Source organism: Rattus norvegicus, chromosome 9, assembly GCF_021556685.1.
Source record: "Rattus norvegicus strain SHRSP/BbbUtx chromosome 9, alternate assembly SHRSP_T2T, whole genome shotgun sequence".
Lineage (NCBI taxonomy): Eukaryota > Metazoa > Chordata > Mammalia > Rodentia > Muridae > Rattus > Rattus norvegicus.
Genome location: NC_141542.1, coordinates 70,260,727 through 70,286,257, shown reverse-complemented (window position 1 = coordinate 70,286,257; position 25,531 = coordinate 70,260,727). Strand labels below are relative to the sequence as shown.

Sequence of the window (25,531 nt, the reverse complement as noted above, 5' to 3'; positions counted from 1 at the left end):
AACTCACAGAAAGCCAGATGTGACAGGTGCCTCTGAACTGTCAACGGCAAGATAGGAAGAAGAGGCAAGACGATCACTCAGAAGCTCACAGCTAGTCGGGACATAGAGGCAGAAAGAAGTCCCCCTGCTTCAACAAGGTGGAAAAAGACTCAGCCCCTGAAAGACCTCCACCTGGGTACCACCGTACATGCAGGTCACTCACACATATTATTTAAAAAGTGCGTGTTACTGATGTGTGGTAGTCACTGTAAAGAAGACAAGAATGTGGACCTCAGTTTCCCTTCATAAATGAGAATCATAACAGTATCTTTTCGTAGATTCTGTGCCTGATAGGATTAGACAGGCTCCATAAACAGGAGCTGCAGGTACACTGCTGCCTGGTTTCATTTATTTGACAGACCCTTCCTTCTGGTTTTCCAGGAGCTCTCTCCTACTTCAGATACAAACTTGGTCCGATCCTTAATGAATCTCATAGACTGCTTTATGGATGACTTTGCCGATGAAAACAAACAAAAAGAAAGAAATGACCGGGAAAATTTCTCTTTGTTAGAGGTAAGGCAGTTCACTGTTTTCTGGTTCTCGCTGTAGAAAAACAAGTGTCTTCTGCTTTCACCAAGGCCTCCCAATCAATGAAACCCACTTTGCTCCTGAAATTGGACTCAGAGATTAGGTATGCATTTTGAAGGTCTAGCTGTGGTTCAGAGTCCTCTGTTTCCTCCCTCTCAGGGTGTCCGGATGCTTCTGCACACTGGGCAAGAAGGATGAAGAGGTCTTCAATGGGTGGGGTTCTACAGGATCTGATCCAGCTAGGAGTCAGTGCTTCAGGGTGGGGATGGGGAGGAGAGAGAGAAGGCCTTCTCTAAGGATCTTAGTATTCAGCTGTTTTAGGCAAAGGCCTTCTCTGATGATCTTCAATGAAACAGCTCTCTGAGAAGACCTTAGCTTGTACACATACTCTTTATTTGGGGTGTACTTGTATGCACACACTTTATTCTGGGTGAGCCAGGGTATATATATATGGACTTTGGAGAGTGGGAAGCAGTTTTCAGAGTAAATGGAAATCATTGGCTGGAGTTTAAAGCTCCGTGAATGCCTTCTTTGCATGGAAGTCTTTCCAGGAAATCCCAAGTACTTGCTAATTGGGTTCTTATCAGGAAAAGAAAAAGGGGGAAAGAGGAAGTTGAACAAGTAGAGAGAGTGGGAGTTCAGGCTGCCCAGACAAGATCAGAGAAGGGAAGCCCTGCTGGTGAAGGGAGTTCCCCATTTTTGCCCAGCTCAGGGAGCTATCTGGACAATGGACCTTAATTAACAGGGTCCAACAAAGGGAAGTTGTGGAAGCCTAAGAGGGAGGAAGAGGCTAAGCCCCAAATGTAGAGTGTTCCTAGGAAAACTGTGCTGGTAGAGATGCTGGGAAGTAAGGTTTTGAGCGGATGACAGTGCAGATCAGTGAGGATCTGCCACAGAAACCAGGCCCCAACCAGCCTCAAAAGTAGTCTCTGTCACAAAGTTTTTCCCCAAACCATGATTTATTATTTTCTCCTTTGACATTTGTCCTTTTTGTACAAGAACAAGTTTATGCTTTGGGAGGATAGGTGTATGAAAGTGTATAAGTACATTTGAGATTGAAGAAAATAGGAAAATAGACAATCCATAAATAAATCCATAAATAAATCCATAAATAAAGGATATCTATGTGGTTATTTATTCATTTTTCATTATTGGAGACTGACTTCAGGACCTCAGGCATCTAGGCTAGTGATTTACCACTAACCCGTATCAGAAGCTAACAGATTTGAAAAATAGTAATATAGGGCTAGAGAGATGGTTAAGAGAGCTTGCTGCTCTTGCATGGGACCAGAGTTCAGCTCCTAGCACTCATTTCGGGTGACACAAAGTAGCTACTTGCAGGGACATCTGTCAACACCTGTGCTCATGCGCACATATCCTACACAGGCACACATATTTATGTGTAATTTAAAAATGATATAAATTTTAAAGAGCATTACTGCAGGTATCAAAAGACCTTGATAGAAGTTTTAGATAAAAAGACTAAAATGGTGCTCATAGCATAATTCGATCAATGTGTAATTCTTACAATTCATATTTTATGAAAAAAGTGACTTAACATTTCACTTGGGGACAAGCATTTCGAGAGAGAAAGTTTTCACATAAACTAGATGTTACACAAACAGGATTCAAAGCAAAAGCCTTTCTTAGCATAGTTATGATTGTTCATCTCAGCATTTAAAAAGATTTGATTTTAAAGAAGGCAGACTTTGGTCAGGCAATTAATTGGTGGGTCTAGTCTTCCCAGCATTTGCTTTGGTAGGAGGAGGGTGCTTTTGGAATGGTAAGTGTAGTTCATATAATTAGCGCTGAGATAGCATTTCAAATGAAACAGTAGACATTTGTTTTATTTAAATCTAGGACACCTGCATCAAAATCGAAATGAAAATGTGTCCGACTTTCCGCCCCCAAAGTTACTTCAGTGTTCTTTCAGAGAACAAGCTTCAGCGTGTGTTTGGAGCACACGAGTTATTAGAATCATGCTTGTAAGATTTGCCTTGGCTTAGATTTATGCTGCATTGCATCACTTTAAAGATTTGTGAGACATAGTTTGCAGGGGGGGGGGTAATTCTTAGAGAATCCTTAGATGACCTGTTATGACAACATAGACTCATCTACTTCCTCTCAGAGATACCAATCTGGCTGATGACTTAAACCATCAGGATAGACTGAAGCCTCTCTTTTAATTACACCCTATCTTCTGATCTCTCTTACACAGGGCATTTTTCTGTTTTCATTGATCTGGTCTGTCGGTGCATCTTGTACAGCTGATGATCGTATAAAATACAATAAGATCCTCCGAGAGCTGATGGAAGGTCCAATTTCAGACCTAACTCGAAATAAGTTTAAATTACTGAGTGGTACTGAGCAAACGTCCTCAAAGGCATTAACAGTGCCCTTTCCTGAAAAGGGAACAATATATGATTATCAGTTTATCCCAGAGGTGAGTTCTGAAGCAGGATGTGTAACTGCCTGCCTGGTAGTCTCTGCTGAGACAGAGCATGTAGTGGCCCTGGTCATTTGTTTCTCGCGGCTCACGTGAGCAGACGGTGCGAAGTAGAGGAGGGCTTGCCAGCTTTGCAGCCAGACACCCTGACTTTTAGTCATGAAGACGTTACTCTATTCCTGCATAGTTTGGATGGGATAATTTTCTTAAGTGTAGTTTTCCTTAGCGATAAACAGTTCTAATAACTAATGGACCGATTGTACCTATTAAAAACAATTCCACACTGTGATACTTGCCCAGCACCGAGCACGTGCTTTTGAAGGCCATCTCTTGGAGATTCATTTGTGTGTACATTACAAGCACAGAGTCCTGTAGAAGTAAATGCATTTCCTGTGCACAGTTTCTGATTGATTGTAACTTCCACAAGCACTGTGCATAGGACAGGTCCATATCACCAGTGTTTCGTCAATAGTATTATTTCCCAGGACTTTCCTAAATCTACCAGGATGTTTTTCAGATCTTCAGATTTTTCTCTTTTATAAACACTGCTTTGGTGACAGTTCTTAGAAGACTAGTTATGGTATGTGTGTTGGATAATTTCCTTAAAATAAGTTTTTGGGACTTTCTAATTTTTATAGCTCTAGAACTGTACTGCCAATTTCATCTGACAAGGAATCCTTGTTCTTCATCCTGCCCAACACATATTTGCTAATTTAATTTCAAATTATTCATAAACCTGTAATTTTCAGAGAGAGGAAAGATAGAGTGAGATGTCCCCTATGGAGGGACCTGGGACTCAGAGCTCCTAAGTAGTTTCTCTAAGATCACAGCCTCTAAATGACTGTTACACTCCAGGTTATGGATTTTTAATCCTTCCTTTCCTATGTGAGGTCAAAGATACATGTTTGAATAGATTATTAAGACCATGAAAAGGAACTTTTTTCTCACCAGTTATAGAAAAATCTGAAGAATAATTTTTGGACTGAATATGAATTCAGCACCCTCACTAAACTTAGTGTCTTCACCAAATGTGTAGCTAGTTGCCAGAATACACAAACATGAATAAAATACAGATGGACTCGGGGCACCCATATGCTTTTTCAGAAGAGCATCATACAGTGGTCCAGGCTCAGGAGATGTGGTGCAAAGGTCAAGTGGAGGAGACATCTGTTGTCTAGGATAGCTACCAGTGAGGCCTAGTTGTGAGTATCTGGCAATGCCAAGGAAAGATGGATCTGCATCTGATGTGTTTTGATCTCTAGGATTTTATCTCTAAGTTTGTATTAAGGACAGATAAAGCAATATTATTTTTCTAGAGAGGAATGATTTTGAAACTTTATTATAAAAATTAAATTATATAATTTACAAACTAATTGGATGCAAATAGGTAGCATAATATTTTCATGATAATAACAAATTGGAAATCTTGCTATAGTATAATTCATTATGGATATAATTAATATATTGTTATATTAGTTATATTACTTACCTATATGTTAATGATTTTAAATTATATTACATTTTCATAAAATGAATCTTGCCTGATATAACCATTAAAGACAAGTGCTGTACAGTTAACTTCTAGGGAATTATTGCTTGTTTCTGCAACGTATTAAATACAATTCTTTACTCTTTAACCATTGATTCATGAAATTTACTCTTTAACCATTGATTCATGAAATTTTATCAATGTGATTAAAGAATCCAATGTTGATCACGGAGCTGTCATAGCTGTGGTTTCAAAACATCTGAGATACCCAAGAACTACCAGTGCAGTTTTTTGTCACGTGAATGCCGAGTGTCTCCTCCATTTTCATAGAAAATTCAACTTTCAGACTGAGAGGATAATTGTACTAAAGAACAAAACAAATGTGTAATAAGAATAAATCAGAATTTTATTGGTCTTGCTGTCTTCTACAATTGCACAGAAGTACAGAGCCTTTGAAAGTACTTTCCAACTTTGACTGTTTGGTTATTTACTGTAAACAGGGCTTAGGAAGATGGGATCAATGGATAAAGAAATTGGCAGATACTCCCCCAATTCCCAAAGATGTACAGTTTAATGAGATCATTGTGCCAACTCTAGACACGGTCCGTTACTCTGCTCTAATGAGTTTACTGACCACTCATCAAAAGCCTTCGATATTTGTAGGACCAACAGGCACTGGGAAGAGTGTTTATATCATTGTGAGTACTATAGAAATTATAGATATGTATAGAAATTAATTATAGAAATGTAAATGTATTTGGTTAAGCGACTCATCCTAAGAATGACCATGTTTAACATTGGCTTAATTTAAAAATATATTCAAATATTTTGTTGTTTACATTGCAAGGAATTTGGGAGCAATTGTCTTTTATTTTTAGAAAACACTTTAAAGATGCATCTATCTTTAAAAAAAGAAAACAACAGTTTTGTATCTGGTGGGCTGTATATGTTAGGTGATAATGTTGTTTGATGGTACTGAATTGCAGCCCCACTCATTTTGATATAAGAATAACTTATTTAGGGTGAGGATTCTGTCTCTTGGAAACCGTTTTCGTAACTAGACTTGGTGGTTCCTTTCCTGAATTATTTTACAACTGATGGCTACTTTGTAGTAGGAACATGGACTTCCCACAGTGAATCTCAAACTATCCCAGCTGTGAGTAGTGGGGTGCCAGCTGTCATGACAGACATGGCCCAGGTCTCAGCTAGAGGAGGGGAAGGAAGGCACTATTGCCAGACTGCCTTCCATTCCAGGTTCCACTATTTCACATTCCTCCAGTTTCTGACAATGTTTGTTTCTGGTTCTTCAGTTATCTTAATTTAAGTCAAATCCTTTAGCCATTGTGAAAGGTATTTGGGCGTATGATAGTTGTCTTAGAATCATTCATTCACTGAGGCAGAATCTGAGGAAAACACAACTTTTTGCCATTCATACCTAAGCAATAGGTTGCACTGGTATTAAAAACCAAACTCGAATTCAACCCAGGCCGCAGATTGTACTGGCATTAAAATCATTACCTTTCATGAAATTATATCTAGCTCTTATCTGTCCCTATCACACACATTGATGAAGAGCCACACTAACTAACACTTGCCTTCCAGTAAACTCTGTTGAAATACAGTGTTGTTACTTAAGTTTAGCTGACAGAAAGATGACTGGCATTAAAGAGCATAGGCGTTAATGAGCATTAAAAGACCTGTGTCTATACAAAGACAAGCAGACTGAATTCTTGTCCTCCTCTAAGACTGGAGGTAAATTTCCTAACCTCTCAATCTTGGCTGGTTCCTGTTGAGTAATAGGTGCTATTAAATGTGTTGTGAAAAATCAGAGCAGATACATGCAAAGTACCTGGGCAGGTAGACACACGCTGTTGCCATGGTAACTGTTGTTCATATTCATTCCTTCTTTGCATTGTTCTGCAATATGTCAGATTGAACTCGTTTGTCAACAGTGATGCTTCATGTTTATTCTGAAATGACAAAACACGTTTCAACAATGCCTTACTCTATTATTCCCTGTTGTGTAGAATTTTCTTTTAAATCAACTCAATAAGGACATCTACAAACCTCTTATAGTTAACTTCTCAGCCCAAACTACAGCAGCCCAAACTCAGAATATCATCATGTCAAAACTGGACAAAAGAAGAAAAGGAGTTTTTGGCCCTCCTTTAGGCAAGAGAATGGTAAGGGCTTTTCCCTACTGTTTGTTCTACCTCTAGTATAATTCTGGGCTGGCCATGTTCCTATTGCCACAGTCAGAACAAGGAAACCTAGTAAGCTAAAGACTGGCACCTTTGGTTTATTTTTTGGTTTTGTTTTAAATGACCTGGTATGTGTGTGTGTGCGTGTGTATGTGACAGTGCATGTGTTGGGATAAAAAGACAACGTTTGGAAATGATTCTCTCCCTCAACCATGCAGTATGGAGATCAAACCCAGGACATTAATCCTGACAGTGGGTATACTTACCCTCTGAGATGTCTTTCTATCTCATTGGCCCTTTTCTTTTAAATGAAAAAAAATTTTTAAATTTTCCGAGGCTGGGAATATAACATAACAAGTAAAGTTCTTAACTAGCACGCACAGAGCCCTGGGGTCGATTACCAGATAGTGGCAAAAGCCTGTGATGCCAGTTGTCAAGAGATGGAGGCAGGGCTCTCAGAAATTCAAGGTCATTCCTGGATACATAATGAGCTCAAGGCCAGCCTTGGATACATAAATCCTTGCGTCGATAAAGAAAAAAGAAAAACACAAAAGAAAAGAAAAGAAATTTCTTGAAACAGGTCACATTTATTTTAAAAAGATCCTATAACTGGTCATATTTGTATGACAATGAACATCTTGGTGTTATTTTTAAGTGCTTGCCCTTTGATATTTTTAAGCTTCTGCCTTTTAAATTGAAAACAAAATATTCATATGAAAAATTAGACTTCAATTCCTGTACTAACACCCTTAGCATGTTTAATGCTTTAAGAACTCTCTCTACAAAATGACTTATTTATGCTTCTCTGCAAGGAACTCCCTTCTCAACTAAGCCTTCATCACTCAAAGGCTCTACTCACCTAACAGTCACCCCTTTCTTTGTGAGTTAATAATTTAGAGTGTTTCACAAGGGAAAAAGTACAGTGAACCACAGATGGACTTGAACCACCAACCTACAAATATTAGCAATGAGGAGGGCTCCTTATTTCTGTAGGAACCTAAAGATAGTAAAGAAACAATCACCTCTCAGGTATATATCCTTTGGCTGTAAGAATATAGACGAACACTTTGTCAACATCATTTGTATAGTAGGGTTCTATGCCAACCCTACTATTTTCTATTTTGTCCTTTTATTTCATGTTTTTCTTTTGGAGACAGTGCCTCACTAGTGTAGCCCAAGGTAGCCTGGAACTCACTATATAGACCAAGGCTAGCATTAGACTCAGAGATCTCCTGCCTCTACCTCGCAAGTGCAGGGATTGTAGGCATGTGCCACCATAAGAGGCTTAGGTGCTAATATTCGATAATCTCTTTTCTTTCTTAGATTGTCTTTGTAGACGACGTGAATATGCCTGCTCGAGAGGTCTATGGGGCTCAGCCACCCATTGAGTTACTTAGACAGTGGTTAGATCATTGGAATTGGTACGACCTCAAAGATTGCTCTATGATTAAACTGGTGGACATCCAGATCATGTGTGCTATGGGCCCTCCAGGTATGCATACATTCTGAGTTTCTGACTACTAAGAGAGAAAATCACTACAGAGATGACTGGAGAATAGAGAATACATCCTAGATAACCATCATTCCGCACCAGTGCACAGCCCTTCTTGCTAGTTCCTGCATTTAAAATTTGCTAAGAGTAATTAAACTAGTGAGAATTCAGAGAAACGGACTCTTCCATTTCCTTTCCTTTTCAAAGAAGAGTTTGATAACTGAGCTAATCCTGGCATACCAAAGATGGCTGAAGTCTGCTAACCAGAGACCTCTCACTATTTTTTTTTCTGCCTTCAATCTAACATTTGACCAAGAACTCTGAATATACTGCTTCAGATATTATGTTTATGTACACTATATGCTAAAATTATTATATACTTTTTAAATTATTTTACTAAGAATATATGAGAAAATCCCTTTTTAAAATGACTTATCTGTCTATTGTTGAGCTGAGAGCTTGGAGCGTAGTAAATATGATACAGTTTTAAATATACTTTAAGTCTGATTCAGTTCTGTGAAGTGGCATGCTAAATGCTGTCACTTGCAGAACTCATGTGTTTGAAAATGTGCTCATTATCCTATGGATGTAAGTACTTTTATAGACTAGACTTACAAGATGTGGGGGAGGAGTCAGAATAGAATAACCAAATGGAATTTACTCAAGTAATGTGATTAGAAAAGCCTCATCTTAAGTTTGGGTGGAAATAAGTTGTGATAGTGTGCCTCCCCAAACAGGTAATTATTTTTAAATCTTTTGGTGTACCACAAATAGCATACCATGAATTGATCATCTTCCAGGTTACTTTAAACTGCCAAATAGGGAAGAAAATACTTTAGTATTATTCTAGCAATATTATTAAGAATTATACTTTCTAATCTTTAGGTGGTGGCCGAAATCCAATAACTCCTCGATACATGAGACATTTCAATATTATAACCATCAACGAGTTTAGTGACAAGTCCATGTTCACAATCTTCTCCAGAATCCTGACCTGGCATTTAAGGACCTGGTAGGTAATTTAAGAGTGCTTATTTTTTCTTTCTCATTAACGAATATAAAGTCTTGTAGCAACATATCAAATAAGTAGTAGTTATTACATGTTCATATGAAAGCATCCCTAGACAGGGAAAGGTAACAGCTGATGTCTCTCTCTCACAAACGGGCCACTGCACTGTGTTCTGCGGTGTGTCTATGTGTAGGTAATTGCCTTGAGGTTTCATAACTGAGTACAATTAAGGTTGAAAAGATGTATGCAGTTTATGTTATGATTTGGATATCCTCTTGTGCAAACTTGCAGAGGTGTTTCCATGCCCAGATTTCAGAACAGAGACTCGAGCCTATTTCCCAGCTCAGGGGATTCAACTTTAACCCGGAAGCTGAGTGGGCATCCTGGAGCCATTCTTATCTGGTTGTCAGCCATCTTGGATCTCTGGTGCCTATTCTTGGGAAATTCTTATGTTTTGCTAAGCCCAGTGATGACAGAGCATACACTTGGCTTCTCATTAAGCAAGAGTTAATTGTAGCCAATCTTTACAAATGAATAATCTCTCTGTATATTTTATTCTACCCTAATCATATTTTTGCCTCTTTTAGTCTTATTTTTCTTTGCAATTTTTATTCTTCTCACTACTTTTAATGGATCCTGTTGATATAAAATTGGAAATATCAAAGAGTCAAAGAGTTAGGAAGCACTTGGTTTGGGCATAGTGGCTTTGTCTGGTTCTTATGCTTTTGTACACACTTGAAATCTACTCTGCCTGTTGGTCCTGCTGAATTCCCAGAGTTCCTTTGGATACCTCACAAAATACTAAATGGAAAGCATCTTGAAAATAAGTAAAAAAAATCGAGTATTATAATTAGAAGTGGGAATTTTATAAACCAAATTGATTGAATCACAACCAACAATGTTACATTAGTCACATGAAGTGTTTCTGTGTTTGCTAACTTTTTCTTGCATTTTTCCCCTAAGTTATAAGTTTCCAGATGATTTTCTAGATTTGACAACACAAATTGTAAATGGCACAATGACCCTGTACAAAGATGCCATGAAGAACCTCTTACCTACTCCAGCTAAGTCTCACTATCTGTTCAACCTTCGTGATTTCTCCCGAGTCATACAAGGTGTTTGTTTGTCAAGACCAGAAACTGCAGAAAACAAAGAGGCCATTAAACGCCTGTGGGTTCATGAGGTAAAATTCCAAATCATTCAAATGTGGTTACAGAAGAGCAAGAACTACCATATCAGTGGCTGTGTCAAAGAGAATACTTAGGGATGCATGTTGTGAAGTCCATTAGGTATTTGTTACTAATTAGGCCATTGTCAAAGTACATTTTAAAGTATTTAATATCTTAAATTTTAAAGTATTTAATGTCTAATCTTCCATTTTGGTATACAGAATGTCTTGAAGTATGAATTAATTTCATCCCATTTCCTTTAAGCATTGTAATGAAAGATCCCCAAAGAGAGACCCTTTCTAAAGTCGTGGGAAATCGCGGACCCCAGACACAGAGAGACCATTTTGGATGTAATAAGCAAAGGCGAGGTTTATTATGGAGATCTATTACGGGGATCTCCGGGTCGACACGTATCCTGCACAGGAGACAGAGGTGTCGACCCCGAAGCTCAAAAGTCAGGGGTTTATATAGGGAAGGCTAGGGGGTTTGGCGCGGTTACACACAATTGGCTAATTTCTGGCGCGGCTATAAGTGATTGGCTCATTTAAACATGGCAGTGAGATTACAGCACAGCAGGAGAGTACGTATTGACTGGAGCGTACAGGATTTTAGAAGCTAGGGGCGTATCAGGGTTTGAAGGACATCTGGTTAAGGTGTGACTCTGAGTAAGCTGGGGGAGGTGCCTTTCTGCTGGATGGTTTGAGTCAGTCCTGATAACTCAGGCTGGTTCCTGCATTCCTTTTCTTTATCTTTATGGTCTGTTAGTCCTAGCGGCAGGGCAGGGCTGCCTGGACTTACTTTTCACAGTGTTTAGTCCTGAGTCTGTGATTTTTGAAACTTACTCTTTTAACTTCATATTTTTAAACGTTAAATCTGTATAATTTTCCTTTCAGTAACCCTCCCTAGGTTAAACAGGTTTCGTTTGTTTGTGATAAGAAATGTTAAACAGGTAGTTTTATAAACAATGACTGTATCAGTTAACGTTATTTATTTGAAGATGACCCAAAGAAAATAAAGTTATAAAGCTAACCAGTATTAAGATCCCTATTTGAGAGCCCAAAAGATATCTTTAAGCTCTCTGGGGAATAAGGCAAGGATGTTCTTCTTCCTGTCTGTGTGCATTTTCTTCTAAAGACTTGGTAGAAGGAGTGAAGGGAGAAAACACAAAAAGTGACACATAGAAAATCATAGTGTGATATTTTAAATGGTCACAGAGACCACAGAAAGGTGGAAACACCCAACCCTACCCCATGTTCCATATGTGAATAATATAGTTGTTTTTATTTTTACTAACCTAGAAATCAGAATATGCTGCCACACTAAATCCATGTGCTTCAGTCAGTAAAAGTTAAAAGATCTCAACAAACCAGTTTCCCAAGACACTTGAGATACAACAGTTGAATTCCTTTTTTTTTTTTTTTTTTGAGCATGTTCTTATTTATAGCTTTCACCATTTAGCCAAATAGTTCTCAATTCTGGATATATAATGTATTCTTCTGGAGAGCTTGACTAGGAACTTCCTATGCAAAGCAGATCTCTGGGGGGTCGTAAGGGACAAATAAGTGTTGGTGTTGTTCAGAGCTTCCCGAGTTTCTACTTTCAGCACTATGTGATATTGTCGATGTTATAGATGTAGGATCACATAGGAAAGAAATGTTGCAGGGTATTTGATCACACTGTGAACCAATTGTGTTATTTACTGCAAAAAAAAAAAAAAAAAAAAAAAAAACTGTTTCTAGTCCTGGTATGGCCCAGCCCCAGCACACAGCTTTATAATCCAAGAGCTTTCTGTTTTTTGCAAACAGGGCTAAATAAAGTCAACTATAGGTCAAGAGGCAAAGCAAATAACCAGTTGACAGGGAATGAACAGAAGAACGTACCATAGAGAGTAAGAGGAAGTCAGAAGCCAGAGAGAGACACTGACACCAGGAAGTAGAAGGGAGGGACATTCAGTTTGGGTGGGACTGTCTAGTTTCTTTTACCCTTAGGATTTCATGAGTTTACAGGCAAGCTGAGAAATACTTTGGCCTTTTTTTAGGGGGAGGGGGTCCAGTTACTTTCTCTCTCTCTCTCTCTCTCTCTCTCTCTCTCTCTCTCTCCCCCTCTCCCCCCTTCCTTCCTTCCTTTCTTTTACCTTGGATTTTTTTAAATTTATATTTCAAATGTTATCTCCTTTTCTGGATTCCCATCCATAAACCCCCTATCCCATCTCTGTCCCCCTGCTCTATGAGGGTGCTCCCCCACCCACCTCTTCCCACCTCCCGCCCTGACATTCCCCTACACTGGGGAATGGAGCCTTGTCAGGATCAAGGGCTTCTCCTCTCATTGATGCCCCAGAAGGCCATCCTCTGCTACGTATGCATCTGGAGCCATGGGTCTGTCCATGTGTACTCTTTGGATGGTGGTTTACTCCCTGGGAGCTCTGGTTGGTTGGTGTTGTTCTTATGGGGTTGCAAACCCCTTCTGCTCCTTCAATCCTTTCTCTAACTCTTCCACTGGGGACCCCATTCTCAGTTTAATGATTGGCTGCAAGCATTTGCCTCTGTGTTTGTCAGGCTCTGGCAGAGCCTCTCAGAAGACAGCTATATCAAGCTCCTGTCAGCATGCACTTCTTGGCATCATCAATATTGTCTGGGTTTGGTGACTGTTTGTAAATGGGCTGGATCCCCGGGTGGGGCAGTCTCTGGATGGCCTTTCTTTGGTCTCTGCTCCAAACTTTGTCTCCATATTTCCTCCTATGAATATTTTTGTTTCCCCTTCTAAGAAGGACTGAAGCATCCACACTTTGGTCGTCCTTCTTCTTGAGCTTCATGTGGTTTGTGATAGTCCTTACAAGTACAAATCTGAATCCTAGTGGCCATCTGAACTTGGAAGTTGTAGCCTCAGCAAGGCTAATATTGTTCTCTGGAAAGTATGACCTCCTGGTCATTCTTGACTATAGCTCTGCTAACTGGCTGACTATGTCCCACATCTGGGGATAGGGACAGAGATTATATGTTTAGTGGGCAAATGAATCATAGAAATATCCTAGAAGTTAGAGGTGGGGGCCAAGGATGAAGTGTTAAGGTCATTGGAAGAGTATGCCTGCTGTTCAAACACAGCCTGTCTCTAAAAGACAGTGGTCACTTCTAAAAGTCCAGATTCCACAGCATGAAGACCAGCCTCCCTGCAGCCAGCTGTGGAGTAGAGTTAAGAAGCAGTGCGTGCTGACTTGAAAGCTCTCAGTGTGTGGTACCTAACTCTTCTATACTCTTTATCACAAACACAGTGGTACACTAAATCATGGGACGTGAAAGCTCCCTCCAGTCCTTCCGGCTTGTAAATGTCTGATGCTCCATCTGTTCCTGGGATTTGCTCAAGGAAGTGTTCTGAAGGCTGCTCTCCAAGGAGGATCTCTCTACTAGTCAGTCTTTCCTCTCTCTTTTTCATGAAGCAGCTCTCCAGGTTTTAAAGGGAAGCCCTTCCTTCTCCATGAGGCCTCATTATTTTAACATTTACATTTATTGTACTGTTTCTGTCTAATGGTGTTCCTCCCACCTAGAGGCCTGAAAATGGCCTTGAGTCCTTTTGTCCATTAAACCACATCTTCTAAAGAGAATTATGTATTGGCTTCTTTCCAACCAACTGCTGTAGTTTTCATCATTACCTTAATATTACTGTTATATTTAATACCTTCTTGGGGATGGTGGATACTTTAACCAAGAACATTTAGATGGAGTGGCTTATCAATAGCAGGCATTTTATCTCAAACAGTTCTAGAGGCCAAGACTGCCTAGGTCTGGGGAGGGGCAGTGTGGTGTCTGAGGAAAGTCTGCTTGTTTGTAGCCACAGCTTTCCCCCTGTATCCACAAGATCAGGCACTCGGCAGTTTCTTTATAAAACATTAATCTATTTATGAGTACTCTGACCCACAACTTGATTACCTCCCCAAAGCTCCACTATCATCTTGGAGGGTAGATTTCAACACATAAATTCTGCTGTTATAGAAAGATTTAGAACAAGGGAGGATTTCACCGTGAGACAATCTTATTCTAGGAAACATTTAGAATTTTCCATCTCAGGAGCGTTGCCCTTGATCACTCTTCTGCCTGTAGTATTTTCTTCTCATTATATAGAATGCCTGTGCTCATTACTTAGAGATCCCTTTATTACACAGTATACTGTACAATCGTATGAGCCACTCCAATCCCACAGTCATTAACCATTACTTTTCTTCTTCATAGCACATACCATCACCTGGAACATTCTGAGTTTTGTTTGCTTGTTTGCTTGTTGTCTCTGTTACTGCATCAGCCTTTGCTTGTCAAACACTTTCCCTAGTGCGTGGCATGTAACAAGAACTCAGTAAATACTGGTGCCTGAGTACATAGAGGGAGGAAGCAGGGAAAATGGTTATTGCATAACAGGCTTTATCTCATGGGATTATACATGCGGTTGCTTCTTTCTAGCCAATGAGTAGTTTATATCTGCTGTTGTGCATGTGTGACATACACAGTCTCCTTTGAGCCCTCTGCAGATTCTAACAGATAATTTAACTTTAACAATGGCTAATAGTTCTTTGGATAATTAACAAGGTCCATAACAAAATAACTTGGAATTTTAATGACTATTTCATATTCTCAGATATATGAATGTTTGTGTGTGTGTGTGTGTGTGTGTGTGTGTGTGTGTGTGTGTGTGTGTGTTCAGAATTTTAATCCAGTGGTGCACAGGGACTGATTTGGGTACCTATGCCCTTTCCCCTCAAGGCTTCTGAACAGCTTTTCTGCCTGATGTTGAGCGTCTGGACCTAGTCACCTCCTTGCTTTTGGTCACATCTAGCCTCAGTGAGCACTGATCATGCTGTTTAATACTACAGCCCAACAGCCCACTTCCACCCAACAATTGTTCTCTTCCCCACTTTCTCTAGGATTTGGCAATCCCTAGCTTGTTGGAGGGCTTCTTAGGTTTATCATCCATCTCCCTTAGCATGCCAACTTCACAAGGAAAGTTTCTTTCTTTCCTTTCATTCTCTGATTTATCCTCCATTCCAAGAACAACATTTGACACGTTGTCTTTGGTATTTTAAAAAATGTGAAGTATTGAACTCAATCTGTGATTTATTCCTGCTCATGTAAGAAAGCTTCCTTCAGGGCTTAATATATGTGGAAGAATACAGTGGGAGCCTGTTTTCCTTTCTAGCAATATCTGGAAAGGACTTGGTATCATTTCATAAAAGGCTTTTGAAGAAAACTGGTTTCCTTTCATTCCCTGTGGTTTCTCCATGGTGTCCAAACTTTAGCAAGCATATTACCTAGTTTATTTGTTAACTATAGGTATTTTACAAAAACAAAGCAAAACAACAATCCCAAGGACAGAAAGAGATGAATGAATTTCAACAAAATTAAATTGTTCTCACGTTGCAAGGGAAACTAAGAAAGTAAAAAGACAATAAGTAGGACAGAGACAGTGTTTGTAAACCATATGTTAGATAAGTATGAAATATCCATCATACATCAGAAAAATTTACAACGAAACTCACCATAATAAAACTGAACACTTGGAATGCTAATTTTCAAAGGCTCGTCCTCAGAGTTAGAGAAAGAAAGGGTAGGGCAGGAAAGCTAGAGAGCACGCTAGCTAAACATCCTCTTCCCATACATACATCTCCTGTTTTGTCAGATTAGGGGCCATTTTGATATCATTCAGCTGTAACTGTCTCTTGAAGGCCCAGTCTCCAAACGCAGGGCTATGTGATTCAGTCCACAATGAACTATAACGTCAGGGCGGTAATAGTCAGCAGGAAGTAGTACTTACTGAAGGGAAACAACTTGTCTACTTACTGGGCCCCTGATCTGACCTTACAAGCACTGGGTGGTGATCTAATTTCAAGTACCAGACATAATTTCCCTCTTGAAGTGTTCGTAAGTCCAATTAGAAAGCTGTTGGTCACCACCAAGTATGTGCCACTACTGCACCCTTAGGGTTGTCATACCATGCTGGTCATTGATATGATTCATAGACATGGCTGCATACGAATTACTTTTCATGTATTGATCACTGAAGGTAACTATTGTATCAAATAGACATTGTTAAAATTAATATTTAAACTTTATTATGAGATAGTCTTAAGTCTTCACCTATGTGTCTAAGAAAACCTATAGATATTTATGACGGTATTTTGTACTACCTATTTTATGTTTTTAATTTACACAAAATAAATAAGTGAACATAAAAAATATTCTTAATGCCACTTTTAAAACTATTCAGGTCCTCCGAGTATATTATGATCGCCTTCTGGATAATGCTGATAGAAGCTGGCTTGTTAACTACATACAAGAAATTCTGAGAAATTACATGCAGGAAGATTTTCATGACCTATTTAAAAACTTGGATTTTGATAATGATGGCATTGTAGAAGAAGATGATTTAAGAAGTTTAATGTTCTGTGATTTCCATGATCCCAAAAGGGAAGATTTTGGCTACAGAGAAATTCCAAATGTGGATGCTCTCAGGGTGATTGTAGAAGGCCATTTAGATGAATATAACAACATGAGCAAGAAACCCATGAACCTCGTCTTATTCCGTTTTGCCATAGAACACATAAGTAGAATTTCTCGAATCCTGAAGCAGCCGCGAAGCCACGCCCTCCTGGTGGGGGTTGGCGGGAGCGGAAGGCAGTCAGTCACCCGACTGGCTGCACACATGGCGGATTATTCACTCTTCCAGGTGGAGATCTCCAAGGGCTATGGTAGCCACGAGTGGCATGAAGATCTAAAAGTGATCTTAAGAAAATGTGCAGAAGGTGACATGCAGGGGGTCTTCCTGTTCACAGACACGCAGATCAAGAGAGAGTCATTTCTAGAAGATGTCAACAATCTCCTAAATGCTGGGGAGGTTCCAAACCTCTTTGCTTTAGATGAGAAGCAAGAAATATGTGAAAAGATGCGTCAGTTAGATCGTCAACGGGATAAAACCAAACAGACAGACGGGAGTCCCATAGCTCTTTTCAACATGTTTATTGACCGCTGCCGCAACCAGCTTCACGTGGTCCTAGCCATGAGTCCCATCGGAGATGCATTTCGGATTCGTCTTCGGAAATTCCCTGCTCTTGTTAACTGCTGTACCATTGATTGGTTTCAGGTATTTCCATGTAAAATTTAGGTAGAAATGTTGAATCTCCATCATCATCATAAAATATTTCAGAGACTCCGCCTCAAAATGTAGGCTAGCAAAATCTTTGATTTTTATCATAATGTATCATATGCAGTTATAACAACATAAATCGTTATAGGGCATCATTCATTAATATCAATATACTACAGAAAAGAATTTTAGGATTAATCTGCCCTTCTATCAGGATCCTGATAGGAAGCATCATACTTGAAGTCCTAGCCGAGAAGAGCCTGGGAAGGACTGGTCACAGAAGCATTGTTTGGGGAAGAGAGCCAAGAGGGCATGATGGGAGGACATGTAGAACTCAGACAGACCCCCACCTTCTGGCTTATTCCACCCTCTGCCCTATTTACCAAACAAAACAAGAATCAAAAGGAAAAACACTGTGGGGACTTTTGTAGTATAGCTTTGTTTCAGACAGCACAGGCTGAGACCAGAGAAGCTATGGCAAAGACGGGGGAGAAAAGCAGGAAGTGTATGAGAGAAAAGCAGGAAGTGTATGAGAGAAAAGCAGGAAGTGTATGAGAGAAAAGCAGGAAGTGTATGAGAGAAAAGCAGGAAGTGTATGAGATCGCAGATGCTCCCAGGCTTCCCATGGTACCACGGGGCAGCCTCCCCATTTAGAATACATGAGGGGCTATAGCTGAAATCTGACACAGCCATGTATGATGCTGGAAATTTGCATAGGCTCTATAGCTCTATTGCTTCATAATTTGTTTCAGGTGAGCATCCTTTGTTCCCTTCTTTCTTGCTTTGTACCTTCTGGGTAATATGGTAACAATGACAGATGAAAAGGTACTTACGGGAGCCAAGGCTTTCTACAGACAACCTTTAAAAGGAAAAAGCATAGCAAAGCAAAACAAAACTGACAAGGACCAAGACCTTAGAAGAGATGTGAACTAGTAAAAGTGGGCCTGGGTGGAAGAAAAGGGATTAGGATAATGGGAGCAAAAGAACTCAGAGGGAGGCGTCATGAAAGCTAGGAAAGGCAAAATCAGATAAAAATTTGCGAGTTGGTTGTGATCTTATCACATGGGAAGACTTCCGGAGTTGCACTGGGAAGTGTGCTAAGAGTGTGGTTTATATTTTGAGAAGACATTTTGTGTCTTTCTGGAGAATGAAAGCAGCAAGGCTAACACTGGAGCATATTGGCTAAAGATAACAGAAATGTGTGTGAGAATGGCAGTGGTGTAGAAAGAAGGGAGAGTGTGGAAGTGATCTTAGGGGCGAGATGCCTGTGGAATTTTCTAATGGAGTATACAGAGGTCTGGGGAAGAGGAGGAGAGGAAGGATAATCCCTGTGCTTTGACTCAGACACCTTGGTGACTGATGGTGAAGTTTGCTGAGTTGAGGAAGAATACAGCTCTGATGTGGAGGGAGGAATAGTGGCACAGGCTTGTTGATATTGAGGTGTCTGTGAGCTATCCAAGAGATACCTAGGTTGTGGTCATTTATGGGACTCTGTTGTTTAACAGGAAAGTATAAAAAACGAGAAGAGGATAAAATGAAATAATACATAACACACGCAGGGAAACATTGAATTTAGATCCCTTTCTTTGTCCAGTTAACACTTGGCAACAATGTCTCTAATCCCAGAGTAAACTGGAGAGAGTGCTACCTTCCTCAGGCCACTGTCATTCCACCTTAAGCAGGCAAGGGCAGGAAGAAGGCTCTTGGTGAGCATGTCTTTCCTACTGCGTGCCCCCAAACTATTCCTCTCTGTCCCAGGCCCACATATTGCAAAGGGCCGCTGCAGTAACAGGATCCTGTTACTGACCTTGATGAATTGCTAAAATATTCATTTTAAATTTAGTCATGGCCAGAAGACGCACTGGAAGCAGTTGCTTCACGGTTCCTGGAAGACATTGAGATGTCAGAGGAAATCCGGGAAGGCTGTATTGACATGTGTAAAAGCTTCCACACTTCTACTATCAACTTATCAACGACCTTCCATAATGAACTTCAAAGATATAATTATGTGACTCCCACCTCTTACCTGGAATTGATCTCTACCTTCAAACTGTTGTTAGAAAAGAAAAGAAAGTAAGGATGTAATGTTCTGTCTTTAAGTTAAGCAATGCAAGTTTAAAAATGTTTGTACATAACAATGGCACAAACCAAATGCTTTGCCTATGAATATACTGTTTGATTAAAACTGAGAGTCAGTACTTATAGAGTCTGAGGGTAGGAAGCAGTCTATTCTTGGGTGTAATTATGTTGCCTAGCACACCATAAATTTATTATTGCATTTACTGCAAGATTGGAGGTATCACTGGGGAGTCGGCCGTACAATCATAGGATCTTAATTATAATCCCCAGAGCCCCAGCGGGGAGTAGAAGCTGGGCGTGCACAGCAGCATGCGTTTCTAATCCCAGTGCTGGAAGATGGAGACAGGCCAATCCCTGGGGCTGCTGGCCAGCCAGCTTTAGTAAGGTGGATAGTGTTTGAGGAATGAAACCCCAAGTTGACTGACCACTGGCTACAAAACACTAATACACATGTGTACCTTGATGAAGATATTTCCCCACTCATAGAAGGACGAGGTGTTCCCTTAAAGACAGTGGCTAAACCCCTAGGATTCCTTGACCATGATGCCGAGTGAGGGCCATTAAAGAGTGGTGCTTTTCCCTTTGACTGGGAGTAAGCTGATGGATAAGCCTTCTTTTCGGCATCTCTACAGCCACAATCCAGGAGACAGCCATTCAATTTTTAGAGTTGGCTTTTCTTCTCTAACCTTCCATTTGAAAATGTCAATTCAGAGCGTAAGAGGTACATCCTACAGCCAGTGTTGACCTGAGTTTTCAGAGTGATCTCAAACTTCCTTTGGTTATACTCGAAATGCACTTAAATTTAAAAGTTACTAACATTAAGATTAGAAGTTTAAAGTTTAGAAAATTTAGTAAACTACACTACAGCAAGTGTCAACATGAGTTTTCAGATAAGTTGATCCTAGACTTTCTTTCTGTCTAAAAAATTAATAGTTGGAATGCATATTCTAAAATTTAAAATTTATTAACATTAAACTTGAAAGTTGGAAATTCAGAAAATTTTAGTGGAGTCCCTTAAGAAAGCCTTCAGTTAATACTGGGTCCCAAATGCTCACTAAGGTGAATTCTATATTGTATTTATGCTTTGTGCAAAGGGAAAACAAGCAAAACTTTATTGAGAGACAGTAACGTTCCCTGCAACAGAGAGCCTGGTAACTGCATATTTATCATTGATGGATTTTTATCTTGGGTTTAACAAACCAAGTTTAGTTACTTAAATAATTTATGAGTGTAGTTAATCAAACTTATCTGTACTGTGAACCATAAATTATACATTATAAAATTCTAAAGATTTTTTTTAAACCTAAAACAGACCATAATGTATGGGCTCAATTACATTATATTTACAATGGATTCAATACTATTAACCTAACAGAACAAATTCTTTTAAATATTAAAAAATACTTAAAACAGATTCTTTAACATGAAATGTTAGTATGTATTTCCATAATTAAATTCATATCTCCCAGTATCCAGCTCAAGAACATAAGTATTTTGAAGTCTTATTTCTCATATTGAACAAGATGGTACCAAGACACTTACAGGACATTCCTTATGCCCTACTTAGAGTATCGATTGCTACCCTCTCCCAGGCTGGGCTGTCCTGATCCCTTTGAACCTACCCTAGTCAGTCTTATCATAAGTAAAATTCCATCTATCTAATGAAATCTACAATTCCCACCCAAGGCTGCTACTTGACTTGACAGGATTTTATTTATTTGGCTCTCAAGATTCTTTACCTAAAGTGATCTTGCTTGTTCTTTTTGATTTGCCTAAGAAGGCAGACAATAAATTCTCAGAGATTAAATTTTGGACATCATTCATGAACAAGACTTGTATACCCATGGTGTTTAAGGTTATCCTAACTGAAAGCAAGGTAAAGCCAACAAGACATGAACTGATGGGAAGGATGAAGAGTCATGGCGTTCTGGGCATCTCCAATACTCTCGTTTACTCTTTCAAGTTTTTATCTTTCAGTGTCCCTTCATAATTTTCTGAAATTTAATTCTTAATATTTATTTTTACATTTTGATTAAATATAATTATGTCTTTTCTCCCTTCCCATTCCTTCCTTTTTTCCATCCTTCCTATTTCCCCTCCTCAAATTGATAGCCTCTTTTTCTTAAATTATTGTTTTATAAACACACACATACACACACAAATGTGTAAGTAAATCTGTTGAGTCTATTTTTGTTCTTTGTGTGCATGGTTGCAGGGCTGACCACTTTGTGTTGGATAACAGTCAGGAGCTCATCCCTCTTTTGGCAGTCGCTAGTTGCCTGTAGTCCTCGAGTTGGGTGGGACCCTGTGAGATTTTCCCGTTTCGTTACCATTTCTATTCATATTGCTTTTGCTCCAGTCTTAGTTTATGTAGCCCCTTCTAAGAGAGATGGCCTCATAACAGACTTCCTGGTATCCTGCCTCTTAGAATCTTTCTGTCCCCTTTTCTCTGATGTTCCTGAGCCATAGACGCAGGAGCTGTATTGCAGATGTATCTGCCCAGCAGGGATAGCTTCTCTACAACCCACTGTTCTTCGTAACATGTCCAGTTGTGGGCTCAGCTTGCTATACAGAGAATCTTCTTTGATGAACACTTTCAGGTGTTCTTGCAAATTAAAAAAATTAAGTTCTCCTTTAATTTCAACTAGAATTCTTACCTTACGTTTGTGGTCATTCCAGTTGCTTAAACCCCAGAGCTCTCAATAGCTAGCTCTAACCAGAAAACCAAGTCAGCGTGTCACCTGACCAAAAGTCAGGACTTAAGTTATCAAAGTGTCACCTGGGATGAGTGCGGTTCCCATCTCATGCTGACGAGCAAAACCTTTGTGGAACTCCAGGCTTTGATGGAGACCGAACTCACACACGATACAGGACTGTGCATAGATCTGGCACCTCTGTTCCTATTTTTGTCAAATATTTTACTTTATCAGAGGGAATTCAACACGTGATAGAGATGTGTCTGACTTTCTTCTCCTTCCCTATCACCAGCCTTTCCAGTGGTTGGTTTTGCTTTTCCTCTCTTGGGTTACTTTGTATATGATAAGTTATGTTCCTTTGTCTACCTCAAGCTAATATCTTACTCCAGCTACTTTCTTGATTTTTGAAATATATCACTTTTGAATAAATGCAATATTTTAAAATGAATTGTTATAGATAAGGAGATTTTTCTTAGTAGAGAACATACATGGACAAGCATGTAAAAGAATATTAAAATTTAAAAATTTCTAATCAGTTATCATTCCTTTAAAAATCACTTTGCATAAAAAGTGTTGATTTTTCAATATCAATTTCCTTTTGTCTTAATTTTAAAAATTTCTATTTCAAGATGTAATTTAAATATATTTCAAATACAGGTCTCACTGTGTACCGTAGGCTAATGTAGCCCAGGCTGGCTAGCCTCGACTTCCTAACAGCTGGGAAGATGTAATAACTTTTGAATACATTTTCACCTATGGCAATATTCAAAATGGCATATTTGGGCATCAAGGTCTCTATGAAATAAGTGATTATTACAAGAACTGTAGTACTGTTGGAAGCAGCTTACTCTGGAGACTAACGTTAGAGGGAACCTGCTCACTTTTGGTACAGGAGGCTCTTTGCCTTGTTGCTAGAGTTATTTATTCTCGGGAACTTTTATCATATACCCAGGGCACTGAAAACACAGAAAGAACTGAAATATACTATTTGGTCATAACTGTGCACAATCCAGCATTGTTTTGTTCATGATTTTGTATTTTATTTTTTCATACCTAATACTTGTGAAGGACTTTTAGACCATACCTTTAGTTACTTCAAAAGGGGTGAGAGACTCAAGAGCATGCAGGATGACCCTTGATGTGATAAACAGACCCACGCACATAATGTCATTTCATCTGTTTGCTTCCAGCGAAGTGATGAAAATGAAAAGGAGATACGAGGTGGGTTTGGATAAACTGGACTCGGCTTCGTCTCAGGTGGCCACCATGCAGGGCGAGCTGGAGGCACTCCATCCTCAGTTAAAAGTTGCCAGCAGACAGGTTGATGACATGATGATAATGATTGAGAAGGAGTCCATTGAGGTTGCCAAAACTGAGAAGATCGTGAAAGCTGACGAGACAGTAGCAAACGACCAAGCCATGGCCGCCAAAGCCATTAAAGACGAATGCGATGCCGACTTGGCCGAAGCCCTACCCATCCTGGAGTCTGCGCTGGCTGCCCTTGATACCCTGACCGCGCAGGTGAGAGCTGTGCCCGGGGCTGAGGCTTTGCCATGGGGTACCACAGTTTAGTTTCTCTCAAGTTAGCATCCAAAGTTTACAAACATTTTTTTAATTGGCAAGAGAATTCCTTGGTTTACCTGAAAAAGATATTTGTTTTCAGGACAAAGGTATTTTTGAAAAGGGACAAAGCTGCCAGTTGACACCACTACCACTGCTACTACAACTATGACCATCATCACCCCCACAACCACGTCAGGAACTGCCGCCGCCGCCACCACTGCCACCACTGCCCCCACAAGCACCCCCACCGCCCCCACTAGTTTCACCTTCTCTTCTCCCCTTTCACCTTTCTCCATCATGGTGGTTCCTACCAGAGCCTTGTGCCACTCCCCCACTATAAGTTCCCACAATTATTCTTTTGTTGTTTTAAGATTCCCTCCCAATTGACTTGTCAACATTCTTGCCATGATTCTGCCATTTCTGCCCAACACAGAAAATTTCTGTATCTTAAGGTACCTTAAAGCCTAGTTTGAAAGATTGAACTTGTTAATATGACTACAGTGGATGTACAAGCAGACATTTATTTCTCTTAATAACAAAACATTGTTTTTCAAGGATATCACCGTTGTGAAGTCCATGAAGAGTCCCCCTGCTGGCGTCAAGCTTGTCATGGAAGCTATCTGCATATTGAAAGGGATCAAAGCTGACAAAATCCCTGACCCAACAGGTTCCGGGAAGAAAATTGAGGATTTCTGGGGCCCTGCTAAGAGACTTCTTGGTGACATAAGATTTCTTCAGTCACTTCATGAGTACGACAAGGACAATATTCCTCCTGCTTATATGAATATCATAAGGAAGAGCTATATCCCCAACCCAGACTTCGTTCCAGAAAAGATTCGGAATGCTTCAACAGCTGCTGAAGGTCTCTGCAAGTGGGTCATCGCCATGGACTCCTATGACAAGTAAGTATAGAGAAGAGACCTGACTGGGGTGTTGGATTTGCCCTCCCACTCATATAGACAAGAGAAAGCTAGGAGCCCATGAAGGAAAAGAGGTTGTCAGAAAACACATCACAATTACTGCTTTTATTTTTACTAGAGCCCAAACTGTAGCAATTAAAAGTAATATGTGATTTAATGATCATTAAAGTTTCAGGAGTTAGGAATACTCCTTACTAAAAAATTTCTAAAGTCTCCCCAAAACTTTTGTTTATTTACTATGTTGAAAAATTAAATCGAAGAAGTACTAAACTTTTACTAAGTCACTTAAAAATATACAGAATTATGGCATGGTAGTAAAAATTGGCTCTCTTTATATCTTATAAGTGTAAATTTTATTTAAAATAGGGTAGAGGTTGATGTGCTGCTGGGTGGTAGAGACCTTGCCTCGCATGTACGAGATTCTATTACCAACACCAGGACGTACAAATATTTGGGCTGGAGAGACAGCTCAGTCTGTGAAGTGCTTGTCTTACTGCACAAGGACCCATTTCAACCCACTGAACCACATAAGAGAAGTCAGGCATGGTGGCATTAACTTGAATCTCAGCACCAGTCAGGCAGCGACAGGCGGAGCCTTGGAACTTGCTGGCCTACTACCATAGCCTACTCTACAAGTTCGAGGACAGCTTGAGGGACTCTGTCTCTGAGGGGTGACTGCTCCTTACCTGCTCTCTTACCCCGCCAAGTCCTCACGGTTGTTCTTCACACTTTGTATCAGATTTGATTCTTAGATGAAATGTGGACTCTACAATTA

General features: G+C 39.8%; 1 protein-coding gene across 1 annotated transcript in view; it reads left to right on the top strand.

The window, feature by feature from the left end:
• Dnah7 (dynein, axonemal, heavy chain 7) overlaps positions 1–25,531 on the top strand; it is a 305,586-nt gene that overhangs the window by 149,822 nt on the left and 130,233 nt on the right. The window contains 11 exon segments of the mRNA NM_001419550.1: positions 421–552; positions 2,786–3,010; positions 5,003–5,200; positions 6,530–6,685; positions 8,027–8,195; positions 9,081–9,207; positions 10,168–10,387; positions 16,623–17,495; positions 19,342–19,571; positions 23,464–23,794; positions 24,392–24,738. Of these exon segments, the coding sequence (NP_001406479.1) occupies positions 421–552; positions 2,786–3,010; positions 5,003–5,200; positions 6,530–6,685; positions 8,027–8,195; positions 9,081–9,207; positions 10,168–10,387; positions 16,623–17,495; positions 19,342–19,571; positions 23,464–23,794; positions 24,392–24,738 (3,008 nt within the window).